The sequence below is a fragment of the Halyomorpha halys genome, unplaced genomic scaffold (assembly GCF_000696795.3).
Source record: "Halyomorpha halys isolate HHAL.00 unplaced genomic scaffold, Hhal_1.1 Scaffold18.1, whole genome shotgun sequence".
Classification (NCBI taxonomy): domain Eukaryota; kingdom Metazoa; phylum Arthropoda; class Insecta; order Hemiptera; family Pentatomidae; genus Halyomorpha; species Halyomorpha halys.
In genome coordinates, this window is record NW_027114407.1 from 636,014 (window position 1) to 663,936 (window position 27,923).

At 29.4% G+C, this 27,923-nt stretch overlaps 1 protein-coding gene across 2 annotated transcripts in view; it reads left to right on the forward strand.

Annotated features, from left to right (window-relative positions):
• LOC106680437 (probable multidrug resistance-associated protein lethal(2)03659) overlaps window positions 1–27,923 on the forward strand; it is a 155,032-nt gene that overhangs the window by 119,830 nt on the left and 7,279 nt on the right. For both annotated transcript variants that reach the window (XM_014420155.3, XM_014420164.3), the window contains exons 4-22: window positions 13,949–14,064; window positions 14,651–14,761; window positions 14,886–15,020; window positions 15,644–15,845; window positions 16,842–17,064; window positions 17,151–17,307; window positions 17,678–17,816; window positions 17,898–18,008; window positions 18,466–18,753; window positions 20,712–20,998; window positions 21,109–21,206; window positions 21,312–21,397; window positions 21,517–21,663; window positions 23,568–23,773; window positions 24,948–25,282; window positions 26,558–26,637; window positions 26,748–26,898; window positions 26,987–27,093; window positions 27,498–27,621. In XM_014420155.3, coding sequence (XP_014275641.1) covers window positions 13,985–14,064; window positions 14,651–14,761; window positions 14,886–15,020; window positions 15,644–15,845; window positions 16,842–17,064; window positions 17,151–17,307; window positions 17,678–17,816; window positions 17,898–18,008; window positions 18,466–18,753; window positions 20,712–20,998; window positions 21,109–21,206; window positions 21,312–21,397; window positions 21,517–21,663; window positions 23,568–23,773; window positions 24,948–25,282; window positions 26,558–26,637; window positions 26,748–26,898; window positions 26,987–27,093; window positions 27,498–27,621 — 3,067 coding nt within the window. In that variant the 5' untranslated portion in view covers window positions 13,949–13,984. The remainder of the gene's footprint in view (window positions 1–13,948; window positions 14,065–14,650; window positions 14,762–14,885; window positions 15,021–15,643; window positions 15,846–16,841; window positions 17,065–17,150; window positions 17,308–17,677; window positions 17,817–17,897; window positions 18,009–18,465; window positions 18,754–20,711; window positions 20,999–21,108; window positions 21,207–21,311; window positions 21,398–21,516; window positions 21,664–23,567; window positions 23,774–24,947; window positions 25,283–26,557; window positions 26,638–26,747; window positions 26,899–26,986; window positions 27,094–27,497; window positions 27,622–27,923) is intronic.

The following is a 27,923-nucleotide window of genomic DNA, read 5'->3' on the forward strand; positions in this document are numbered from 1 at the left end:
TACAAGTATTAAGCTTGTACTTTGTAACTTGTACACTTGTACTTTTTTACTTGTACTATTAGTTCCATTATGAAACAGGGCCCTGTTTGTCATTCTGCAGCTGGTCGGGAACCTACAGTCCAAGGTTGTCCTATATAAAGCAACGTTAATTTTTTTAATTGTCCGCTTCTGTTTTTTTATTTTTTTTTATTTTAGTTTACTTGGGAAACCTTCAGTTACAGCAACATGCATTTATTTGATTTTGAATAGGAGAGGAACTATTCCAGCTGATAATAAAATATTTATAAGCGTCGTGTGTAAAATACTTAATAGGTTTAAATATCGTTTGGTCTAGTTAATTAGTCTGGCAGTAATTAACAAGTTTGTAACTTGTTGCTTTGAGTTAGGACCGGTTTGTGGTCTAGAATAATTTATAAATTAATTTATCTACTGGTCAACCCTTACTTGTATTTGCCATTCGTTTTCTAGTCGCTTAATTGCTTCGTGTCTTAGAATTTTTTTAATAGATTATAATTGATTTTATTGGATTCTCAATATATGAATAAAAATGAATATGCAATTACATTTATTTTTTAACATTGCTCGTCTGCTCCAATGGTTCTTTGTAAAATAATAAGAATACCGTTTAAAGACGCAATTTGACAATATTCTAGAATATGGTTGGCCCGTAAAAAAAAAATTAATTTTCATTAATGCTTAAATAAAAAGTAAAGAAAAAAATCTTTAATGATAAATTATCGTATTGACTATGACTTATGGTTCGTTATCTTTTGAGAATTGTGTGGGAGCCTTCGAAAACAATTTGTTTTTTAACCCTCCCACATCTTTGAGATAAGCAAGAGAAGATTAAAACGATTTTTTAAGAATATCTTTAAGTTAGTTAAAACTGGACTGTATATACGAATATATATTTGTGCAGATCTCTGCAACTTTATACAAAAGTTATTAATTTACATGTAAATGATCCATGCCAAGCAGGTGTTATGAAAGATTTAATATATAAAAAGTTACATGAAAAACATAAAAAATAAATAAAATTAAGCTATAAAACAAACGATAATAGCCTTACGAGTCTCTTCTCGAATAAGTTAGTAAGTATAAATAATTATTATTGAAAAGTCCCATTTAAATAATTAATATTAATGAGTCAATATGGAATTCCGTTAATATAATGGAGCACGTGGTGGGTTTGCGATAAGAATATGACTAAAACAAGCCACATGATGAAATTGTTCAATAGAGCAGCTTCGGAAGATTCTACCTTTATAATTTAATTTTTTCCACAGTATTCTGAAATATTAGGGATAAATATACTTGAATTTTGGTGATAGGCAAACTAATTCAATAATTGACTTAGTAGAGAGAGACAAAAAAAAAAAAAAAAAAAAAAAAAAAAAAAAAAAAAAAAAAAAAAAAAAAAAGGAACATTTTATACAAAATTCTAGTAATCTTAAAAATTGTGGCTTGTCACATTCTTGCTACAAGCTATTCATATACATGTGTATATTACGTTCAATATATTAAGGCTCGTGTGTTGAGGGTTGCCGACAATGGCCTACTCTCTACACTTCGTCAAATCTGCCCTAAGTGTGACTTGTCTAAAATATCAATGTTTCCCAACAAATGGTCCGCGTAACATCATTGAAAAATGTTCTTGAATTTGGAAAAAAATTGCAAACATGTATCGTACTAAATTTATTTACAATGAAAAATATTTGTCAATCGCTTTGTCATTTACAATCGCTTGACAAAGAGTCAAAATTTCCGTTTGACTTATCGCAGGTAATGACAAATTTTAAAAGCCCATTTTTTTTTTCTTTCAAAATTCCAATTCTAAGTTGTATTCAACCGATTTTTATATAAATGCAATGACAAATTAAATTTTAAAATTTGAGTTTTTTTTAATATAAGTTAAAATTATAATTTCCATTATTTTTCAACCACCAACGATACTTAGAATCAACTATACAAGATCTGATGTTATTTTAAAAACATTTTTTTTAATCAAAAGCTACAATTTTTTAAATACTTTTATTTAAATTGTTTTTAGTAAATAACTTATGTATTTTTGTGCATAGTAAAGTATATTAGTTTTGATTTAAGGAATAATGTTTACTAAATAGTTCCCAGTGTTAGTAACATTAAACTAATTTTACAACTTAGAGGGAGGAGCCTCTTCTGTTACCACAGCGATTATATGAGAGGTTCGTTGAAAACTTGTTGAATACCATTGGTCTATATTGTCCCGTTGTTAAGAACGTAACACAGTAGACTGATCAGACACTGTGTAATTTCCTGTAATCCCATGTGCTTATTGGGTAGGCTACATGATCGATTTTGACAAAATGTTAACGTACAAAGATATTGATTCAAGACAAAGCGATAAGCCATATTGTTAAAATGAAAACAAAATAAACAACAATGAATTATTATTTCAAACCTAAAATTTTCTTTTCAAGAATGTGTCTTATTTTTAAGTCAGTTATTTTTTATTTCTGAGAATTAATGAGAATATTTATATCAGTATATAAATAAAAATTTTGTGTTTTTTTTTGTTTTTTTTTCAATTTTCATTAAAAGTCTTTTGTAGCACAATAGGGGTATTCAATCAAGATGTTGTGTTAAATGTAAAATGTTATCAGTATAGGATTGTGAGCAGCCCAATTTCAAGTCATGTTAAAGATTAACTGTATAAGAGCTCCTAGCGGATTTTCTTAGCACCTTGCTTTATAACCTTTCCTTCCAAAACTTCATGTTACTGTTTACTTCTAAGTTTTCGTTAAAGTAATTTATTATAACATGCCTAAAGTGAGTGAAAAAGTGGAAGTTGTGTAAAAGTTTGGCTACTGAGTGTCTTGTTGATCTTCTGACTTGTGAGGAAGAGAATCAAGATGAGCTAATTGACAACTGTCATTACACTATTATTATTGTCCTTCATTGCTTTATTAGTTTTAAAAACATGCAAAACAATATTAACACAATCAAAGCACAAAATACGAGCAAGTAACCTTGCACAACAACAAACAAAACGGTGATGAGCTCAGCTGGTCTGTTGCGTGACGTCATTCTCCTTTTAACAGACCTAGTAACAGACTCTCAGCCATGTTACATGTTATATCGTTTTAACTTGGTAAAAGAAGGAAATATTTCTCCATTTAACATAAGTTTTTCCGTTTAACACGCTTAAACATGTTAAACTAAAGATCATGAATCCAGTAAAACATAAGAACATATATATAATACCATAAGAACATATACATATATACCCCTTAAGTAGTGTATAATTTTCTTTTGCTTCTCTGTAGTCTATACACTAAAATCTGACAGGTCTCCTATATTTGGTTCCGTAGTTGTCGAATTAAAGAAATTCTACTGTAATTCAGAAATGTTATTTTGATCTAATGATTAACTATTGTTTCTGCTCAAAAGCAGTATCCACGAACAACTCACGTGTTCTAATCAAATCGCCAGAGCTAACCATTTTGCCAAAATGAAAATAATCTAGGTGGCAGTATTCCAACTTAGGTAATTATTTGGCTGCCATTGAAGAACTACCTATGACGTAATGCAGTACACTATGCTTTAACTCGTTTGGGAGAATACATTATTTTATACGATCCGAATATTAATTATATATTTATACCTCGGAGGTAAAAGGCATCATGTTACTTAGTGCTATCATTGGAGACCAGATTTACGTGCAATTGCATCTTTTGTTCCCTAACTTCCAAGTCCAATGAAAGAAATTCGAAATTTAATTTTATATTGCACGTTTTAGGGTTTATTCACAAAGATGCACGTTTTGAGTTTTTTCTGCACAAAATTGCAAGTTTAACACTTTTTGAACTAAATTTTGACTTTTGTTGCATAAAACTCAACGCTTGAACCAAATTACTCATATTATACACATAAAGTTGTATACTTGCCAATATTTGTTAATTTTAATTTATCTTATTATTTTTTCCTTATTTAATTTATATTTTGTAGTTGACACAGTTGTAAAATTGACTAAGAGAAAATATCTAAAGAGTCAAATTCTACCCATATAAAATAAATAAAAAAAACAAATCAGTAAACACAAGTGACGAATATTCTTGGAATAGTATAATTAAGTTTGAAAAGGTCTTTCTTAAATAAGCTTGTTATTGAGAATGTTCAGTGTTGTTTTTAACTTGGATTCTCAGTCTGCATCAAGCCCTTCATTCTTCCGTCCAAAGTAACCAGAGGGGATTTCAATTTTTTTATTTATGCTATTATATTACGAATGTATATTATTTTAAATAAAAAGTTAACAAAAAAGTAATTGGTCTTATCAGAATGATTATAAGTATTCATTTTTAATCTCCTATCATAATTTTCTCAATATCGACTTATTACTTGTTAGTTTATTGGTTACTACTATATTCCTTACTAAACAAACAATATAAAAGCCAAGCATAATCACAATAAGAATATAAAATCATTTAATATAATTAGCTTCATTAATAGCTCTTATATCATTTACAAAATTGAGGTTTTGAATGGGAGTAGTTTAGTTTTTATGTATATAGAGAGCATTAAGCGAGTTTAATTTAATTCAAACAAGGTTAGGTAAGTTCATTTTAATATTATAAATTAAAGAAAAAAGTTGATTATTGTAGGATTTGGGTATTTTATACACATTTTAGGGTTTTTTTCTGCACGATTTGGTTTTTTACTTCACGTTTTTCAGTTTTCAGTTTACTGCACGAAAATCCGGTTTCTAATTATTTTCACATTCTTATTTAACTGTTGTTGTTTTAACCAGAGGTATAAATGAAGATATGAAATTATGTATTATATTGTATACTACATTGGATTTTTACTGCACAATTTGCACGTTTTGATTTTTTACTTCGCATTTTTCGATTTTTTACTGTTCGAAAATCCAGTTTCTAGTTATCACACATTTTTATTTAACTGTTGTTGCTCTACCCAGAGGTATAAATAATATAGATAATCATATAGTATATTGTACAATATATGTTATATAGTTATGTTATAGATAGATGATAATATAGTATCATATGAGGTAGTGGTAACTACTACAAACTTAAGAAGCAAAAGTGCCAATTTCATCATTAAGGGCTTCAGAAAAAAAAAATTCTATCGTTGTATTTTAATCTAATTCATTCAATAACCAGTATATCATTATAAATGCATTTAAGCAAATTATGTATTCATATGAAAGTAGTAAGTATTTCAATTAATGAGAACAATATACTTGGATTTCATTAAAATATTCTTTCAATTAGTTTTTCATAATGTTCTTTTGGGAAAACTTAACACGTTAATGTATGAACAAAAATACTAACAATACTAACAACACCAAATACAAACTTTTTCAACTCGTTTGATTCCAGCCAGCGTTTCCAGGCGTTGGAAATACTTTCTTCTCTCTTTTTAAAATTTCTGTAATCATTTGTTACCAGATGCTATCTTTGCCCCTTGGGTCCTCTCGACCCCAACACCATTCATGTATCCCCCAAATCCTGTAATCGATAATAATCGATAATGTAATTAAAACGAACTAAGAAGTACAATAGCTTCAAAAACGAATGGAAAGTTTTTCACTGATTGTAATATAAACTGATGTATTTAAAAATATGTACTTTCAAGAAGTAATTCATAATTTTGCTAATACATTAGTAAAAGTAAAAGTTAAAGTAAAGTAAAGTACATCTGATAAATATTTATTTTTTTTAAACCTTTCTTAATTTTTGAATATTAAATAAATTAATTTATAATAATAATATAAGAGCGTTTTGTTTATACCTACTAGTGGCTCAGAAAATAATCCGAAGAGCTTTATCTCTAATCCAGAAGGAATATCTTCAAGCGCTCTCCTTCAGAGCTGGCAAAAAAGTAATTGCAATTAAAATTCCTTGGCAATTACTGTTATTTGGAATTTCAGGAATGCAATTAGAGTTGGAAATAATTTTAATTGTGGGATTTCCGATTAGAATCACAAGTTGAGCCTATGTAATTACAATTAGCCATACCATTCTCATGGTATTCCATTTTTATTCCTAAAAATCCAAGTAATTGTATTGTAATTCCAATTAAATTTAATTAAATAAAGACCAAAACAGAAAAATCTGTTTTACAATGGCTCAAAAATATGAAAATGATATTCAGTTTAAGATTTAGCGTATCGGTTTATTTTGACTTTTCGTATTTCTAACGTATTATGTTACTTTTATATGTTTTCGGAGGGGCTGAAAATGAAAATAAAATACATTTAATGATCACATCCTCGCTTGTTGATTTATTTCAACTTTTAGGATTTCTAACATACTGCGGTCCCTTAATAAAATAAATTCATAAATAATATGGACAAAATAAAATCGATTTTATCATCGCGCACGTTTAGAATTTCTAAAATATTGGGACCCTTTTATATGTTTTCGGAGGAGAATAAAATGAAAATAAAATAGATTTTACGACTGCACCCTTGTGTATAGATTTATTCTATACACAATATTGCACGCTGAGGGTCCAGTACTCGGCTAATCCGTAGGTTTTTGAATTTTATGTTTTTAATTTTTTCATTAAAAAATCACGTTCTCATTTTGGGATGAAAGGGTAATTTAGACTCGGCATATTTAATATAGGTAATCCATTTACTATCTTACAATAATTATTATAAAGATTAGAGAAGGGGAGGATTATTTTAGGGAAGGGAAGAAGTTACGGTTGTGCTCAATATGGAAAACCGTTGAAAAAAATTTAAGTATACATGCTCTATATTAATAATTTTTTTTTTTTACTTTAATAAAATTAATAATTAACTTTTAATGTAATGAATATTTACTAATTGCTAATATAGCAGAGATTATCTGTTATTTCATTTTATCGTTATTAGGAATTGTCATTATCAGTTTTAACTTATTAAAACTTAATAACGCCCCTCTCTATTTTGGGAAAAAAAAGATCTATCAACGTTATTTATTTTAGAGTTATAATTTTCCAATTTTGGTTTCCCTTGCAGTTCAACTTGCCAAATAGAAGGAAATTATTCTCGCAAGAAGATAGAAGTTATTTTTAACCAACCCCTTTTCCAATAGCCTTTGCCTGAGAGAAGGCACACAAGTCACGACCTCTTGCTTAATATTTTTAAGATATGCTCGTGTATTCTAAAAATGGGAATTCATTCATTCCTATAATTATTTTTTTCATTGATTAGTAGAGTGGTAAATATATTTTTTGGTCTTGCAATAAATTTAATATTCTCATAAAAAATCAATATTAGATAATATCGAATATGTGTGTTTTCGTTTAGAACAAATATATGGCCTAATGTAATGTTTCCCTTAGTGTGTACAGGGAGAGTTTAGATGTGCGCATTGCACCCGATTTTAGCTGCGTATGGTGCAACAGGGAGTTTACTTCTTTTTGTTACAAATATTGAAAAAAAAAATTGTCGTTACATGTTAATATTGTATATGTGCGTTCTTTGTGTTGTATTTAAGTAGTAAGAACCAGAGTTGGGCGAAAATTATTCGATTGACAAGAGACGAATAATTTTTCATTCGAAGTTTTTATTCTATTGAAGAGAGACGAATAAATTTTTATTCGAATAAAAATACGACTAAACAATCCGAATACTTTTTTATTCGAATATTTAAAATACTATTTCAATCGAATAAAAAATTAATCGAATGAAAAATTAGTCGAATACATATTATTCGAATAACAATTTTTTTTTTTTTAATTCACTCATTTTTTTACCACCTTCAAGTTCTAATGTATGAAGGTCCCATTTCACATAGTTAAAAGAGTACAAAACGAAAATGCTATCTATTTTAAGATCCCATATCGATTTAATTTAATTATTTTTAGTTCTAACATCAGGCCAGTTTTTAGGTTTTTGGATATGCAGAATATGATAATGCTATCGATTTTAACATCGCGAATCGATTTATTTTAACTTTCTTGATTTCTAACATGTTACGGTCCCCTTATACGTTTTGAGGAGTGCAGAATATGAAAATGATATCGATTTTAAGATCGCGTATCGATTTATTTATACTTTTCTGATTTTTAACATGTTAGGGTCTCTTTATATATTTCAATATATACAAAATGTTGTTCTTCGATATTTGGAAAAATCTTTATTAAAAAAAATATTGAACGCAAAGAGTTCTATTATGGATCGAATCTTAAAAAATTTATTTGGGAAAAAAATTCTAGTACAATTCTTTTTTTGGTGCGTTAGGTAGTTTTCAAAATATTGAGTACTTAATGAAAACATTTTTATTGAATGAAATGAATTTCCCTTATTGCGTTCTTGAAATTGTTCAATATCTACTTTTGAAGGTCATTTACTGTTCCGGTTCAGTGCAGACAAAAAATTGAATTATTTTCAAACAGAAAACGTGCGTTAGCTGTTGAAGTCATTATGAACTTTTTAGAAATGCAGTATTCTCCCAAAAAACGTAACTTTGATGACAGCGTACAGTAACATAAAAACAAAACTGGAAACTTCTAACACACTTAAACATTTTCTTTCTGGATATAAAAAAAAACTCAGTAAAAAATAAAACTTTGAAATCTACTTGTAAAAGGGTTTGTAGTTATAAACCTTAATGTACCGGACTGCATTGGCACACAACACAATAGTCGAGTAAAAATTTGTTTCCATTAAAATATAAGACAATATACACCACACAAACTCCTAGACCACAATTTGCGGGTAAACGTTTTACCATCGACCTTTTTAAGCAGCAGAAGTATAGAATCCATTGAAAGGAACTAGTTTACTATTATTTCCAAGTTAACTTGGCAATTTAATTGGACTAAATGTTCCAGAAAACAGAATAACTCTCTGTTACTTCGTATTGAACTGACAGAGCACGCAGATTTGTATATTTAGCCTTTTTACCAAAGTTTTATTATGGGCTTTAATAAGTTTGATTATTTGTACTAATATGGTTTTATCTCTAATACACAAGGTTATGGACCGATGGTTGAAGTTCGGAACTTCTAATTCGAATCGTAGTAGTAATTAACGAACGGAAAGCAGCGAAATTTATAAAATAACATTTAAATATATCTTATTATGAATGAACTTTCTTTATTTTTTTTTATGTTATGCACTAATAAGGAAAAAATAAATATATTCCGATTATTATTGAAGTATGTGTATTTTTATAAGTAAGAAAATTGCAGAAAGGGGCACAGATGTCGAATGTTTGAATAGCCCTGTCGCGTTCCATAAAAATATTTTGGGTTGCAATTATTTACCATTAGGAATTAATCTATTAATTTAGTAAGTAAAATTATAATAAACATAAAAAAAAAATTATTATCTTAAAAAGAGTCTATATTACCCCGTTTTCCAATGTCAGGCGTTTTTTAAATATTACTCAATTTTCCTGTTCCCTTTTTAAGCAAATATTTCAAAAGTGTTATAGAACCGTTGGGGTGTCTTAGTGGGGCGGGTCCGGACTGGAAGGATTGGCTCTTTTTCGTGTTATGATCCCCTCTTGAGAGATTGTGACATGTCTTCACATATTTGATTCAAGTTGCTAATGTTTTACAGCAAATTTCAATCAAGACAGGAATACTACCATTTTACGTAAAACACAAATCATGTCGGTCAAGAAAATTGTGAAAAAAAATTTAGAAAACTATTCGGGTTGAGGTGGGAGTTGGACATAAATTTTTCACGTCTTATATTTGCAAGAGTAAAAACAGCATAAATAAAATGATATATATAATTGAAATTACTATGTACCACTAATAAAAAAATTAACGAAAAAATTATATTAAACGATTATAAAACATTCACTCAACTATCATTTGTGCTTTCAATTCCGGAATGAGATTCAAGATATAAAATAAATAATTTTTTTTTTAAGGAGAGGGATAATTCTCTGCGTCCGCCAACGAGGTTCAGTGTTGCTGAATCAAGGGTGAAATATCGTTACGTAATTCGTCTGAGAATTTTCTCTGAAAATTCAGCCCAAATTTTTTTTTTTTTTAGATTTGGTAAAATGTTCACTCCACGAAGATCTTTGGTTATCGTTATTTCCATCCACCATTTCTTTTTAAAATAGCGACTGATAGGAGATGTCTTATCTGAAAAAAAAACACTTAATCAGTCGAATTAATTGCTGAAAGATTTTCAAACTAGTAGGTATGAAGAAACAGAACTAGGAAAAAACATACAGCAAATGTAAACATGAATGCACTAAATGTTTGATTAGTTAGATCGATATACTTAGTAGTAAATCATTTGGTCTTACCTGTCATTGACAATGTTAAATGAATTCTCACTTACATTTAGTAAAACAAATAATTAGAAACTCGTCTAACTTAGAAATGTCATCGTTTAAAATTAGACCCACTCTATAAACAGAGACTGTTTACTTATTTTATTATTTTCAAACATTTGAAGAAATAAAATAGTCGCTTTTTATGTCTGCCCAACAAAATGTAACATGTTATCTTATATCTGTAAATATCATATCTTGGAGTTTATTTTGTCTCTAAATTGATGATTTTGCTCACTGCGCACCTGAAGGGAAAGCTGAACAATGTTCCATCTCTCTTGATAGTGATTCTCATCCATTGTTTAAAACATTTATATTGTCTTTTTATTTTCTTAATAATTAACTTCCAGTGGGTATATGCATATTTATCTTGAATATATGCTAATATATATATTCACAGGGAATGGGGTCATTTCAAAATAGCCTTTTACTTTGCTTTAAAAACAATCAATTCATCAAAAAAATAAAATAAAATAATAATAAATAAAAAGATACAACCCACTTGTTAGAGTCCTGTTAAAAATAACTAGTTATCTATAAAAAAACTGAGGTCCTAATTTTAGGTTGCTTCCAGTTCTTTTCAATCTAACCAGTAATTTGAGCGATTAACTGATTTTCTTGAAAGAATTGTAAGGCTTTACTTTAAATGTTCTCTGTATACATCACGCAGTACCAATTATTGAAAAAAAATCTTTAGTCTTAGCTATTTCTTGATAAAGCCCTAATGTTACTCATTGGCTCTCTAGAAAAAAAAAATTGGTGATTCCTTTTTATATTAAAAAAACAGCCGAAAATAACCAGTTGGTTATCCAAAAATATAAGAAATAAAATGTTTACTTATTTTTAGGTTGTAACTAGTTTTTTTAAGTTAAAGAATTTGAAAAATGCCCGAATACAACAGATATGAATATATGTATATATGGCTTCTTTTGTTGGCACAACAGGCGTAATAAGCTGCCTTTGGCCTGCTCAACGCCCGCCAACCATCTTTCTCCATCTTCTGTAAGGGTAACTGGGATCCTCAGTTGTCGCAGATCCCGTCTCACAGCATCCCTCCATCGGCCCTTCGGCCTACCACGTTGCCACACACCATCCGGAACGTGCCCGTACAGTTTATGTGCCACTCTTTCCCCGCTCGTCCTCATTACATGGCAATTTAAGCCTTTGTATTCTTATGTACGCGGAGATGCTACATTCCTTATAGAGCCCAAAAAGTTCACCATTTTTCCTTCTTCGCCAATTACCGTTCTCGCATACGAGCCCTAAGATTTTCATCAGAATTACTCTTTCAAGCCTATCTAATTAATGCAGGTTAATGCTTTTATTACTTAGCGTCCAAGTTTCTCCACCGTATGTGATGACTGGCCTTATCAACGTTTCGTACAGGGTGAACTTGGTGGTACGACTACCAAGTCTGCTTTTAATTAACCTTACAATGGAGAAATAAGCTCTGTTTCTAGCTGCAATTCTGCTTTTAACTTCTTCTTCTTCATCCTGGTTCTCGTTGATAATAGAGCTAAGGTAAGTAAAACATCTTACCACTTCAAAATTATAGGGGCCCATTTCCAGGCGATTCATCCTCTGGTCCAGAGGCTTCTTACCCAACAGCATAATCTTGGTTTTTTCCTCATTGATATGTAGGCCCATCCTTTTTGCTTCGACATCCATTGCTTCGAAAGCAGTCCTAGTGCTCTGCAGGAATCTACCGATGATGACCGATATACCGATATATATATAATTCTTTATTTTTACAATATTGTTCTAAAACAGTTCATTTTACACTTGACTTAAAATAATCAGTTGCCCAAGGAATGAATGAAGAAAACTGTTATTCTTCAAGGCAATGGAATACTTGTATAACATCCGTTAATCCTGTTGGTTACTGAGCAAAGTATGAAAGAAAAATTTACCTTTTTTTTTTTTTAAATCATCGATTGGTTTCTATTAATTTTTTGACATTCTTTTTTAATTATTATTAAAGCACCTCCATCCTTTCTTAGAAACGACAATCAACAATAGTAACTCATAAATAACTTAGTACAAAAAAAAATTGTTTTTTTGTCGATGTACAAGGTTAGTGACGTAGCCAAAGAATCCCAGGGGTCCGCGCCCTCCCCGAAATTACAAAGGACTTTTACTTATGTTACCTATAAACGAAAGTGATACCCACAAACCTGTTTTTTTTTTTATCATTTCATAAAAAATATACGTTGGAATATAATATATTACGTCATTGATTTATTAATATTGATTGGTTGGGGGGACTAACGAATCGGGTATTGTATAGTTGTATTAATCCGACCACCCTCCCTCCTCTCCTTTGGTAAAAATACTATAAAAATCAAAAGTTCTCTTCTATGCAAGATATCGATTGTGGAAAGCGCTTGTTAGGGGTAGGTGTTGTAGGTCAAATATTTCAGGACCATTCTTTAGATCACTTTTTCTTCTAAAATGCGTCTCATTTTATTTTAAGACTGACTAGAGATTGGAACATGGACTAGACTAGATTATCCAGATCATGCATTATTGTCTTCCCCTCCCTCTAGAAGATAACAATTTTTTTTTTTTTTTGAAAACCTGTTTCTATTACATATAAATACAACAGAGTCTTTTATTATAAAACATATTGTATTGCAAAATTTTAGTTATTTAAACTATATTTATTTATATCAAGATATGGGAATTCACCTGACACAGAGGTGCACTCTCCCCCCCAGAGCATTCCTGGTACCGCCATTGGAACCTTGTCATAAAGAGGTTCCACTGTATTAATTTAAAAAAGACTAATTTACTTGTTATTTTTCTCATCTTGTGAACATGAATCATAAATTGTCTGTAATACTACAGCACTGTTGATTTATGTGGCTTTAAAAATTAATGGCTGCATTGTGTTTCAAAATAATAACATTTCCACTAGAAAAGTTAGCTGATAATCATTTAGTTTTGCACTATTTCTTTTGTTGTGTATTTGATATGTAAAAAAAATGTCTTGACTTTTTTTATTACTTTCTGACTGGCACAAACTGACAACAGTATCAAACAAAGACAGTAGAAGCTACCAGATTTGATATTATCTCTTTCTAGTCAAGATGATATGATATCGCCTCACCTAATGATCCTAAGCTCCTACATCTAGATTGTGATTCTCCCTATCTCCTTTAATACCATTAGCTTAACATTGTTTTGTTTTTTTATTATTATTTACATAAAATATTACAGAGTTGCAATCAGAGTTAACAAGTTATGGGCATTCTTATCAGATTGATTGCATATGGTTTTTAGTTACAAAATATTTGCATTATCAAGGATTGAGCGTTATCAAAAGCAATACAAAAAAAAAAAATAAAATAAAATATTAGGTCATCAATCTCTTATTATTATTATGTGATGTTTATGTTCTTTTTGAGCCATCATATTTAAAAAGGTTTTAGTAAAGAAGCTCTTTTATGATTGAAATATTAATATCAGAGATTTTTATGGAGTAAAAATGTTACATATAAAAAACATATATTGTAAATTAGTTAATGAACAAGAATGAAGGGGTTTATGGCCTCTTGGTTCCAACAAATTTTATTTCTCAGATAGAGTTGATTCAATATGGAATTTTCCTCTAATAATTATTTATTTTATATTATTTATTTTTTTTCTTTTAGAAATATTGAGGAGAAAGGCTCATGCATGGATAAGTTATGGAGTCAGACAAGGATAAAACAGGGAAGAAAGGAAATCCCCGTGCCGCAGCTAGTATTATCTCTGCCCTCACCTTCAGGTAAACATAAAGCATGTTTTAGGAATTTAATATAAAACAATATCAGCTTTTATTTCCTTTATTATTTCTCCTCTATTTCCACATCTATGGATCAACATGTACTAATAACCTTTTCTTCAAATATTTTTCAAAAAACTACCACAACATTATTGTACTTCTTTCTTCAATGAAGACTTTGTCATTTGTGCTATCTCCATTTGGGATTTTTTACTCATCATTATTTGTAAATCCCCTTCAACATTTTCCTGTGGTCGCCACTTATTCTTTCACCAACTTCATAAACAAATCATCAGACTGATGTAAACATTATATATTTCTGTTATAAAAATTGTTACCTGATAATCGACCTGTGAACATTTTCCAAATATTTATCTATGTAATGCTTAACAATGTGATTATTTTTTGAGGAATTTTGTCCCAAAATAAACTTAGAGATAGGCAGTAGTACATGAATTCAACATTCTGGTATTCGCTTCAAGTCATAGACTTCAATCACAAATTTATTACCAGTCTCCACATTAAGTTATGATTAAATCACTTTTAGTTTTTAAGAACCTTAATGAGAATTATTGATGCTTGTTTCTAGTTGGACGTTGCCTCTGTTCTGGGAGGGGCACAGTAGGGATTTGACAGTTGAGGATTTGCCTGAGCCCTTGAAGGAACATAGCTCAGGATATCTCGGTGACCAGATAGAAAAGTAAGTTTTGGTTTTGATTATAAAAAACTTTGATCATGGTTGACCTTCATAAGCTATTTGATGGTTGTTGCTGTACTTTGAAAATATTCTTAGGCCTAATTAGATAATTTTATTTTTATTTCAGATTATGGGATGAAGAAGTTGCTAAAGCCCAGCTTAAGAAGAAGGAACCAAGTTTGTTACGTGTGGTAGTCAAGATGTTTGGTTTGCGTTTAATGCTCTATGGAACAGTCATTTTTTTTTCGGAGATTGTTTTAAGGTACATGTGACAATAATTTATTTTTAAATTTGCTGTATCTATCTTTTGAGTGTAGTTTAGTTAAAGCAATGATATGAGACATTCATTGTTTTGTTTTTTCTAATCTTAAGTGATTCATTTCAATTTCTTTTTTTTTTTATCGAATTATATTTGTTTTTACATATTACCACCACCGTGTTGTGAAAGGGGCTAAGTTCTTCTTAAGTGCATATTTGTTATCCAAAGAATTCCCCAACAGTAAGAATACACAAAAATTAAACAAAGAAATTGCAGTACAAAGGAGGGATAGATATATTATCGGTGTTAGAAAAAAAGATGAATCCAAAAATGTTGAGAAGAGCGTGTTTTGTACTTTACTTGGTCTGGAAAGTTGACTAAGGATGAAAATTCTACAAAATGTTTATATTTTTTAGAACCTTAAACATTCCTGATTGTGTGTCGCATAGTTATTTAGTTAATAATTAGCATAAATAACCATTTCAGTAAAATTACCCAAGATAAAAAATATCAAAATGGCACATTTGTTGAATTATCTCTTCTTACAGATCACTGATAAGATGTACCTATTTGGTGGCTCTTTTTTTTGTTTGCTTATTTCAAAAATGAATTTTTATTTGTTTTAGGGTCGGTCAACCATTGTTACTTGGAGGTCTTATTAGATATTTCTCTAGTACCACTATGTCAAAAGAAGAAGCTTACATGTATGCTGCTGGTGTAATCGCTTGTTCCGGTTTGACAGTAATTATGATGCATCCGTACATGATGGCTATAATGCATACTGGAATGAAAGTTAGGGTAGCAGCCTGCTCTCTGATTTACAGGAAGGTACAGATGTTTGTATTTTTTTGTTTGTGTGTGTTTTTTGTTATGCATTTATTTCAAACAGACCGTAAGTACTTAATGATCAAAGTAATTAATCATATGATAAAAGTCATTAGTTTTTTCAATTTACCAAATTTAAATAGAATTTTGTTTAATAGTTGATAAATTTGGAAATTAGTGACCCTTTACTCAATAATCTTAAGGCTTAATCTCAGGCATTGTTTTTTTTTTTTTTTTTTTTTTTTTTGCTAGGTAATGACATTGAAATGAGAGAACAATGTTTGGAAGGAAATAAACTTAACTCATTGTTTTGCAAAATTAAAAATCAAAATGATCTTGAATTATTAATTTGGTTAACACATTGTTTTGCAAAATTAACAATCAAAATGATCCTGAATTGTTAAGTTACCTTTTATGAGTAAAATTGAATTATGAATGACCAAATTATCTTTTAATATATTATGAAGTAATGTTTCTTCTCATTACAGAAGTAGGTGAAAAAGTCAGGCTAGTAGTATGAGGTATGGGAGTAAGCATTCTAATTGACTAAAACTTTCCTGTAAACTGAGAATTACCTGTACTATTCTTCCAATTGATAAGTTTTAATTCCTTCTTCAAAAAAGTTAGGAGTTTCAAAGGATCATTTTACAGTGTATCACACTTTAAAAACACGTTTTGGGCCTGATGGGCAATGTCGGTTTTAAGCTTGGAGGGTTTTGCATGGTCAGTCTTGAAATAGATAATCATTAATCATCTAGTAGCATTATACTTCTAAATCAATGTTCTTCACTATTCTCTATTAAATTTTTTTGTGTTGTCGTATTATAAAAATACTATCCCTGTAACTGATTATTCATGTGGTACGATCAGGTATCGGAACTCACTATGTTTCATTATAATTTTACTCCACAAATTAACTTATATATTTAGCTGTTAATGCTTTAAATTAATAATTGAGATCCTAATGAAGTAGTCATTTCTCCTTAACTTGCATTACAGTCCTTGAAATTGAGTAAAACTGCACTAGGACAAACTACTGCTGGGCAGGTTGTCAACTTATTATCAAATGATGTCAATCGATTTGATATTGCCTTCATTTTTCTTCATATTTTGTGGATTGGACCTCTTCAAACTTGTATTGTAACTTATTTGATGTGGACCAAAATGGAATTGGCTGCCTTACTCGGCCTTATCTCTTTATTACTGTTTATTCCTTTTCAAGGTATGTCTCTTTATGTATTATATAAATAAATAATATTCTGTATTAAAATATTCATATTTTTTATTATTACATTTCATGTATTTTAGGTTGGCTTGGTAAAAGGGCATCTTCTTTGCGGTTGAAAACAGCTGCTCGAACAGATGAAAGGGTTAGGCTCATGAATGAAATAATATCAGGAATACAAGTGATTAAAATGTATACTTGGGAAAAACCTTTTGCACACCTGGTAGAAATTGCTAGAAGGTAAATAGCATTTTATGTCTGCTGTGCTACTTTATTAGAGTTTTAAAAATGTCCACAAAAAAACACGAACTATGAACATCTAACCTATCAAAACGACAGCAGACAAAACCGGTCTGTTGCATGACGTCATTCTCTATTTAGCATACCTATTAAGAGACTCTCAATCATGTTAAATGTTATATCAATTCATATGCTAAAAGAAGGAAATATTTCTCCATTTAACACACTCTAATATGATAAACTAAAGATCATGAATACCCGTAATATATCTTCTAATAAATAACAGATTTTACATACATTTCTTGTTATATGTTAAACCAATATTAAAAGAATAGTATTAATAAAATAAATGGTAATGCTTAACTTTCAGAAAGGAAATAAAGGAGATCACGAAATCTTCCTATATAAAAGGAATCATGCTGTCTTTTATTATATTTCATGCTAGAACTGCAATCTTCTTCACAATTTTATCATACGTTCTTCTTGGTAACAGAATCGATGCCGAAAAGGTACTTATTTTTCTCCTAGTTCAGATCTATTCTTCAATGATAGCATTATATTAAGCCATTCTCATTTCTATAATGTTATAGGTATTCGTTTTGACATCTTTCTATAGCACTTTAAGACAGACAATGACTGTATTCTTTCCACAAGGAATCACCCAAGTTGCTGAAGGCCTTATATCAATCAAAAGGATTAAAGTAGGTATCCTCACTTTTATTTCATTACAACTTAATTATTTCTGTTTCTTAGTTTCTATAATGATGGTACTGTTAAATAGCTAAATATCAAACTTCAAGATTTCTTGAAAATAATTTCATATATAGAAAAATTGAAAATTGTCATTATTCAGATCCGTGCATAGAGAGCAGTTAGAAACCATTCTCAGTTTTAATGTGCCGTTACACGCATGATCATGTCCAAGAGCTCTGCTTCAATATTTAATTATTACTTTCTTACTTTATATATTTTTTTGTGTATTTATTTAAATTTTGTCTACCAATTATTTGATTTAATTGAAACCTATTTTACTTGTATAAAAATCTATTTTTCAAATTGGATCTTCTTTACGAAGTACTTAATTAATGATTGTAAACTTTAATTTTGTTTGAATTAGAAAAATCAAAAAAAAAAATCTAACTCTAATTCTCTGAACAGGCATTTTTAATGATCAATGACCCTCATCTGAAGAAGCCAAAACATTTATTTAAAGTAAATGGAAAAGTTGATTTGGAAAATAATGGAATTCAGCTCATTAACGATGAAAAGAAAGATCCCATTACGGCTGTTCATTACACTGGAAAAACAGACAAACCTGGTATTTTTATTAAGAATGCGACTGCTAAATGGGTGGAAAGCTCACATGAAAATACACTCACCAACATTACATTTGATGTAGTTCCCGGAGTGTTGACAGCTATCATTGGGCCCGTCGGATCTGGGAAGGTATAGCTTATTCAATTTTTTACATTTGTTTTAGTTTAAAAATAATGATGTGATCAAGATTAAGTTTAGTTAGAATTAATTTTATTAGCAATTATTGAACATAATTTTTCATAAAAACTCATCAGTAAGAAAACTCCTTTTTTAGAATTAAAATTCTTATTTCATTTATTTATTTTGGGACTACTTACTGAATTATATTTTTATAAAATTATTTAAATTAATCTAATTTGTTTACTAAAAATTATGGTCCTTTAATCCCAAAATAATTAGATTATTGTTCTCTATTTAAATTTTAACTTTTAAAATTATCAATATTTTAACTTTTTTTATATCCTTACTATATATAGGCCTCTATAAATGGGGCAGAGACTTATTTTTTTACTATAGGAATTTTTTTATTTGGCCATAAGATAAGGTTAGATCTATCCGATAGAATGAAATGAGCAATTCTTCAAAAAAGGTCAAATATGAGATTTTTTTCACAATTGATTGTCTAAATAACGTTTCCTAATATATCAAAAAATCTTTTGTTAATTTTGAATGAAATTCAACTCCTATCCCAGCTGCTCTTCATGATCATTACATATTTAATTTGAAAAAAGTAAAGATATTTGTAACTAAGGGAATGAAATCATTAATTCAGATATGAATAAGGGGATTAAGTTAGTACAAAGCATTTATTTAATCTAAAAGTATAATGTTTAACTCCCCTAAATTCATACATTTTAACTTGTTATCACTCTGTAGTTTGAGTAATTACTTGAAAGAAAAAACAGAACACATAGAAGACTAAAGTTTATAAAAAAAATCTTTAAAAACTTGCCTAGTAAAATTGAGTGAGGGAATTCTTTCAAATAAAACGACTACATCCCCTTCAGTCTTTTATCAACACATTGGCAGCCTTGTGCTGAGTAAATGCTCTGGTAAAAAAGCAGGTTACAAACATTGATGACAGTGGAAAGGGAAAAGGTTTTGTTTATTTTTTCACATTATCTCTACGATCATTACTAAAAATACATCAATCTCTACGAAGGTGAGGGAATTAAATATAACTTCTAGACACTCCTTTTAAGTGCAATAATATTAGTTTAAAGATTTCTGATTACAGTTCTTAATATTAAAGAAAATTACAATTTAAATAGTAATAGGATACTTGCCTAAGTTGTTAAGAAACAAAGGCTTGAAAATCAGCTTTGGGCACTGTGAGGGAATTACATTTTGAGGTTTTAGAATTGTTTTTGTTTAAAATAATGTAAAATAAAAAGTTCAAAAACTAAATGAAAACAGACAAAAAAAAGTTACATCTACCTATACTGATTTTTTCCCCCTCAGAATTAAAAGATTCAAGAAAATACCTTAAAAATCTTTCCAAACACAATTTAACCTTTTTTAGAGAATATTTATAAAGTCATAAATTGGTATTATCTTAAGTTACATAAATATTTGTTTTTAAATACAGCCACAATTTGCTATATTTTATTCAAATTAAATAAGGAGTTATCTATCAAAGTCAATACGAGTATATTCACTTTTGATGAGTTATTAATTAAAAATTATTATGACAAAATCTCATCTAATATGTTAAATTTTTAATAGCAACTATTTGACAGAGGAAAATTTAAAATTTCAAATGAACTGAATAAATTTTTAATGTAGAATTTTAATTTGTCAAATAAATTTTACTTCCCTTCAGTGAATATATTACCTTTGGTAGATAACTGCTCAATGTCTTTATTGAACCTAGTAAACATATTTTCCAATCCTTTTTTTTCTCAAGCAAAAAAAAATGATAAGGATTAAGAGAGTATACTTGCAATTAAATGCTATTCCTTTGATAGCATTTTTTTTCATTATGAACTTTTTTATTCAGTGAATGTAGATATATTATGAAGTGAGTTGTTAACACGTTTACAAATTAAGAAGTCAGACAAGCTTTTTTCTGCATTTTTTGTTTTTAGACATCACTTTTCCATGCTATTTTAAGGGAATTGAACCTCACAAGTGGATCGATACAAGTTAACGGTCAACTATCTTATGCTTCTCAAGAGCCATGGCTTTTCCATGGGAGTGTACGTCAGAATATTCTTTTTGGTCTAGAATACAATCGTGACAGATATAGACAAGTTGTGAAGGTCTGTTCCCTTCGGACTGATTTTGAACTGCTTCCATATGGTGATAAGACTATTGTGGGAGAAAGAGGGGTTTCATTAAGTGGGGGCCAACGAGCGAGAATCAACCTTGCCAGGTTTGTAACTCTTATTATTTGATTTTCTTTTGATTAGTATTTTATATATAAGTAATTATTAAATTCTGATGAGTTAATTAATATAAAATTTGTTTATTTACTGATTTCAGAGCTGTTTATAAAGAAGCCGATGTCTATCTTTTGGATGATCCTTTATCAGCTGTTGATACCCATGTAGGAAAACATTTATTTGAAGATTGTATTCAAGGTTTGTTAGTATTACTGCATTAATATATTATCACTTAAACTGTGATACCTTACAACTTTATTTATTTATATAACTGTTAAATTTTCTTACTTTTGTTTATTTCAGGTTACTTAAAGAAGAAGACAGTCATTCTTATCACTCACCAGTTGCAATACCTGGACAGTGTAGATCAAATTGTATTACTTGAAAATGTAGGAATTATTTATTTTATTTTTTTTTATATGAAATTTAGTTCAAAATAAATCTTCTTAATCAAGTTATATCATAAATTTATTGTGTTAATGTATCATTAATAAAATATTATTTATAGGGGACTGTTTCAGCAATTGGTTCAAATGAGACACTTCAGAAATCAGGACTTGATTTTACCAAGTTAATGTCTGAAAAAGAACATAAGGAAGTAGTAGAAGAAACACCTATAATTCGAACACTTGGAAGCAGGCAATCATCTATTCAGGTTTGTTTCTATCTTCAATACAATTTTTTACTTTTAAACTTCGTAAATTTTAACCATATATTTATAATTTTTATTTAATTTATTATTTATAATAATAAAAATTGATAAATAAAATAAAAATTACCGTATTATTTATAATTTTATTTTTATTTATCATTATAACATACCAAATCCCTAAATACTCCTCATTGAACTTTCATTAACACTTAACAAAATTTCATGCTGAGCTTAAACTAGAGGTGGGTCGGAATGTATTAACTGATACTTTGTCTTTGATACCTCTTAATAACAGTATCAGGTATATTTCATTATAGGCTAGGAGTGCTGGAACAGCCAACAACATTGGCTCAGTCACTTTGGTTGTTCTTCAATTCAAGTGCTCCGTTTAGTGCCACCTGAATGTTTCATGACCTTGTGCCTGTCACAAGATGCATTTAAGTAAAATGAAAGCAATTACTTTGTTCGTTGCTCCTCCCAAAAGTATTTTAGCTTTCCATAATGAGGTGTAGATAGTTGGCCATAGATACTAATTGGAGAAGATGATCAGGGATGTGGTCAGAAAAAAAACATAAATAAACAAAAAATTATTTATTTATGCTGACTTTTTGACCTGAGTTTCAGGTCTTTATCAGGGCTATAGAACAAATAAAGATAACCATTACTTAGAGAAACATAAAATTGAAAAGAAATAGTATACTAATAAATTTAGAATTATAAAAAATATTGAATTGAATTATACAAAATATCTGATTTATAACCATGGAATTTGACAGTACCAGATTGATAACAGTGAAAGATAGATCTGATGGTGACAGGCACAAGGTCATCAAACATTCACATCGGGGGTGCGACCATCGCCTCCAATTTTAGCTTTCCTTTCATTCAATCTCCTTCCCTTTTCCACAAATAATCAAATAGTCAATACACTATGTATCCCTCTTATGCCAAGTTTTTGGTGTTTAATTCTATTTTATTCAAATATTCATTTAAAAAAAAAGAAAACTTTGTATACAAATAATAATTATAATAAAAAGGTAACTGGGAATAACAGTTTTTAAAGTCACATATTTACTAAATCATATAAAAGACAATAACATAGTAAAAATGTAATGACAGAACACTATATTTTTAGTATAGTACATTGTACATAGAAGATGTATCAAGAATAGCCCAATTAAAAAAATAATTTTAATTATTGCAGGCATTTAGTGTATACAAGAGGAATGACAGTAGATGTAGAAATGTTATTGTGATAACAGTTGTTGTACAAGAAAATCCTTATATGATGTGGTATATAAATGTACATTATAGAATAGTGCCTTTAAATATTGATATTTGTGATGTACTGGGAGATTTATCATGAGTAGCCTTGTGAATTGTGCTCTATCCCATACAAAACTGCTGATACGATTGTATTTGACAGTTCTTTAAACCAGAGGTTCCGTGGTATAATTTTCCAAGTCCAAGGACTGTAAGTTTGTTGCACATGTAGAGATTGTTGATAGTATTACCCATTACCATCTATCAAGGTGATCCTGATTGTATGGCAGCTTTCACTATCACTATTAATACCACAATCAGTGTCATCGTGGAAACCCTGCTTAAAATTAAGTCAGCTTTATAATTATATTTTAAATTAGTAGCAATATTGACTTTGTTGAACTACCTAAAGCAGGATTCTTGCTTTTGGAATGATCAAAATGCATCATTCTACCTTGTCACAACCATACTTGACCATTTTTTCCTGCTTGGAAAGAGACTCGCTAAACTCCTATTATTTTTCACTCAAATATTTATCCTGACTACTTCTTAATCGTTATATTAAACATAAATGTCAAGAATCTTTAAAAATATAATTAATTTATAAAGTTTTAATTTAAGTGTGTTCATCTTTTTATTTCCAGAGTATGACATCGTCTTGCTTTGATGAAATAAACACAGATTTTCCAGTAGAGGTGGCCGAAACCCAAACTAAAGGTTCAGTTAGCGGAAGAGTCTACAGAGCCTATATTTCTGCCGGAGGTGGATGCTGCCAAGGTCTCTTCCTACTCTTTATGTGTATTTTTTCTCAGGCTCTTGCTAGTGGTGGGGATTACTGGATCACTTATTGGTTTGTTATTGGAATTATTTCCTTTTTAAAATTATTGAATATTAAAGTGTTGTATTTTGAACCATGTAGGTAATGGCTGTCAATATAAAACACACAAGCTGTGTTTTGTTTAATGTTGGCTATTGTTACCAAACCTTTATAACATATACAAGGTATGAAATTGTTTGGTAAAGAATTTATAAAATGGGTTAGATTATAATTTTTTGTTCCTTTTATTTAACTGGGATGCCATGAGGGTACTGGCTCGGGATCGAGGGGCTTGGTTTGCTTGGACAGAGGTACTTTCACGCTGAAAGGCACTAAACTAAGGAGGAAGAGAAAGAAGAAGTTCCTTTTATTTAATATTGGAAGAAATTTTGCAGTACCATTGAACGGTATGGAGTAAAGCACCAAGAATGACTTTCAGTAGACCTTATTTTACCTTGCGAACTTCTCTCAACTTCTCTTGATCTTGACATGCAAAACTAAAAAGAAACATTAAAAGATACATTTTTATTTGATGTATAAATAATTTGGTTTATAATTATTTTAAAAAAAAATTGACATCAACTGATAAATACATTTGCAAAATTTTACTATTTTAATAATGTTTAGTACATCATGATTTTTTTATTATTAATAATGTGATTTAATCAACTTCTAAATTGACCCAAACAAAACCAATCATACAATCAATCGAATTGTTGATTCTCCTGTGGGATACAGATGGAAATATGTAATTTTCTTGCCTGATATGAAATGATTCTATTCAATTTTTTTTAAACCAGTATTTACATAATATACAAGGATAATAAATTTAGTTAATGAACAATAAAGAAGGAATTGTAAACTTCTCAACCAGAGGTCGACACCATTTTTGTATTTGAGGCACAATACACTGTAGAAAATTTGAAAATAATCTTCCACAGCAATAATGAGTTGGAAACTGGTGGTGATGGGACTAAACTGTCTGAAAAAAGACAAAAGTTACAATAACATGATAAGGCTAAATATTGAGAATGTTTTTAGAAGGTGTATTGAGTCTTTTATCATTTACCACCACTAATCATTATAGAGTACCATACATAATTGGCTCATCTGTATTATCATCAATAATAATTTCTCATCAGTTATTATTTTATATTTTTTTTCATTATTATGATAAGTTTTGTTTATACATTTTTTTTTTTTTTAGGGTGAACTTGGAAGAACATTTTTATGGTCCAGAAATTGGTGACTCAAACTTTATGAATGCTACTTCCGCTCTAAGAGCCAATATAACCAACAACATCACCAATGTCCTCAATGATACAGTCACCTATATGAATGAAATTCCTTATGTTTTTGTTGTCTCAAGAGAAACATGCATTCATGTATTTACCGGAATAACTGTAGCTACAATAATTGTGACCATTTTCAGATCGTTTTACTTTTTCTACAGTTGCATGCAGGCTTCAATTAACCTTCACAACAGGATGTTTGAATCGATAACAAGAGCTACTATGTGGTTCTTCAACAATAATACTTCTGGTGAGTTATATATTTTATATTAAGTTATTTTAATTCTAGATTGTATAAAATGTAATTATGTTTCTATTATAAATACATGGATGTGTGTCTGGGGATCAAGGTGTATCTAAGAAAAACTAAAATGTGTTAAAAAATTTCTTTATATAATTCATCTTTAATATCTCTAAGGGTGCCTTTGCCTCCTGATTTGATGATGAGTTGAAGTAACTTCCTACCTTTTATTATTATTTCCTGGCATCCTTACTATCATGTTATCTGATCCTGCTATCCATCATATATGTCTGATCTCCTTAAATTCAAATCTTATTATATCATATTAAAGTGAAGTTCAAGTTTATTCTTGCAATACCCGTTCTCTTTCTTCAGATTCATATACAACAGCCCACCAAACCATAGTTTTGAATGATCTTTCTTTATCAGATCCACTTTCCAATATAATTTCATTCTTACTTTCATCCATTGCTCCAGTACCTTCCACACTCCAGTACCTTCAAATCCCACCTTTCAGTCATTTCCTGTCCATCTAGTTCCAAAAGAATTGAAATTGATATTTCTTAGTTGCAATAAATACTGATGTATTAACTCATTATTTGTACTTTTTAATTAGTATTGATTTCATTATTTTATTATTACTTATATATTTGGAATAATTTAATCATATTAGGACTTTGTTTCTATTTAAAGGCTTAAAAATTAATTTGTTATGATTTCTCATTGTTTCATTTTTTTTCTGTGTTAATTATTTTGATCTTATTTCTTATGAAACCAGAATCAATAGAAAATTATTATTATTGTTTATGTTTCTTAAATTTCTGAAGTAATATCTACATCCTGGTCTAAAGGAAATATATATAATTTTACTTATCTAAAAGTTGTCTGCTAATTCTGAAAGTGTCAAGCACTTCACACATTTGAGCCAATTTCAAATTTCCTGTATTCACGCCAAAGTATACAGACGATTTTCTCTCTTCTGCTTTCCAAGATTAGACTATTTGAAGATATGACAATTGGAGTCGCACTTACTGTCATGATTATTATTACAACCTGGCAATAGTCTAGGGTTCTAATAAAAATGTATCTTTTATATTAGCTAAAATAACTTACTTTGATTCATATCATGTGATGTAACAATTACAAACTTGTCAATGTCTTTGGCAAATTGTTTCCTTTTATATTATTTTATTTTTAAAATTCATAAATGAAATTTAGAACTACAATCATTCTTAATGAGAAAATAATGTTGATTAAATTGAAATAATTAATGAATTGTTACAGGAAGGATATTGAACAGATTTTCTAAAGACATGGGAGCTATTGATGAACTCTTACCGTCTTGCATGATGGACGTGATGCAAGTAAGTAGCATTTTTATAGTCATTTAAGAATTCATGAGTTTTTTTGAAGTTCCTTTTATTATGTATAAAGTATTGTATTGAGGTGATTTTATAATATATTCACTTTTTAGATTGGTATTACTCTGATGGGCATTATTATTGTAGTAGCATCTGTCAATCCTTATCTCCTCGTTCCCACTTTTGGAGCCGGATTAATTTTTTATTTTCTTCGAAACTTCTATTTATCCACTTCCCGAAGTGTAAAAAGGTTGGAAGGAGTCTGTAAGTGTTTTATTTTATAGTGTTTCTATGATATTTAAATTTTTTTTAAGTATATTTTTCTCTAATAAATCATTTGCTTTAATTATAGCAAGAAGTCCTGTATTCAGTCATTTGAATGCTTCAATACAGGGTCTAACTACGATTCGAGCTTTTAAAGCAGAAAGAGTTTTAAGGGAAGAATTCGATAACCATCAGGTAATTTATGCTGGCTTTAAAAAAAACTGTACTGAATCCTGCTAAGAAATCCTTACTAAGAATAAGTTCTGGAAAAAATGCAAATTTTAATTCGTAAGAGTCAAATTACTCTGAGTTAATTAAGAAAAAAATTGAGGGAATTTCAAGGCAGTTCACAATTTTTTTTAATAAAAAAAAAGATTTGTTAAAGAAAAAATAATTATGAAAATTAAATTAAAATGTATCCCAGTTTATTGAAGTATTTCACTTGGAATATATTTTCATAAAAATTGTCTCAACCTCAAGCTCAGCCTCAACCTCAAGCTTTCATTAAACTACTGGCCTTGCTATTGAGGCCACTACACTATTCTCATTGAGAATATAATTCAAATTTAACTATTACTATTACTTTTATTTTTCTATAGGATCTTCATTCTTCTGCTTGGTACTTATTCATCGCATCGAGCAGAGCTTTTGGATTCTGGTTGGACATGGTCTGCTTAGTTTATATAGGAATGGTGACTCTTAGTTTCCTGGTTTTAGGAGGAGGTAAGTTATTTTTACTTTCATTGACCTCCTTTATATAGACAATAAAGTAAGAGAAAGTATTGGCATCATGCAAAATTTTGAATTCGAGCTTTTGAATAACAAAGTTTTGGCAAAATGGTTTGTGTGTGTGAGAACAGCTTGGCTCAAAAACGAAAAGTTACATATTTTATACAGATATATGCCTGGAATATGACAGCTGCTTTTTCTGCTAAAAATTGACCGACCTTAAGTGCCACTTAATAGAATCGATTTTTCATATTCTTACAATTTCCTCCAAAGCAGCTCAAAATCCTTAGATTAAA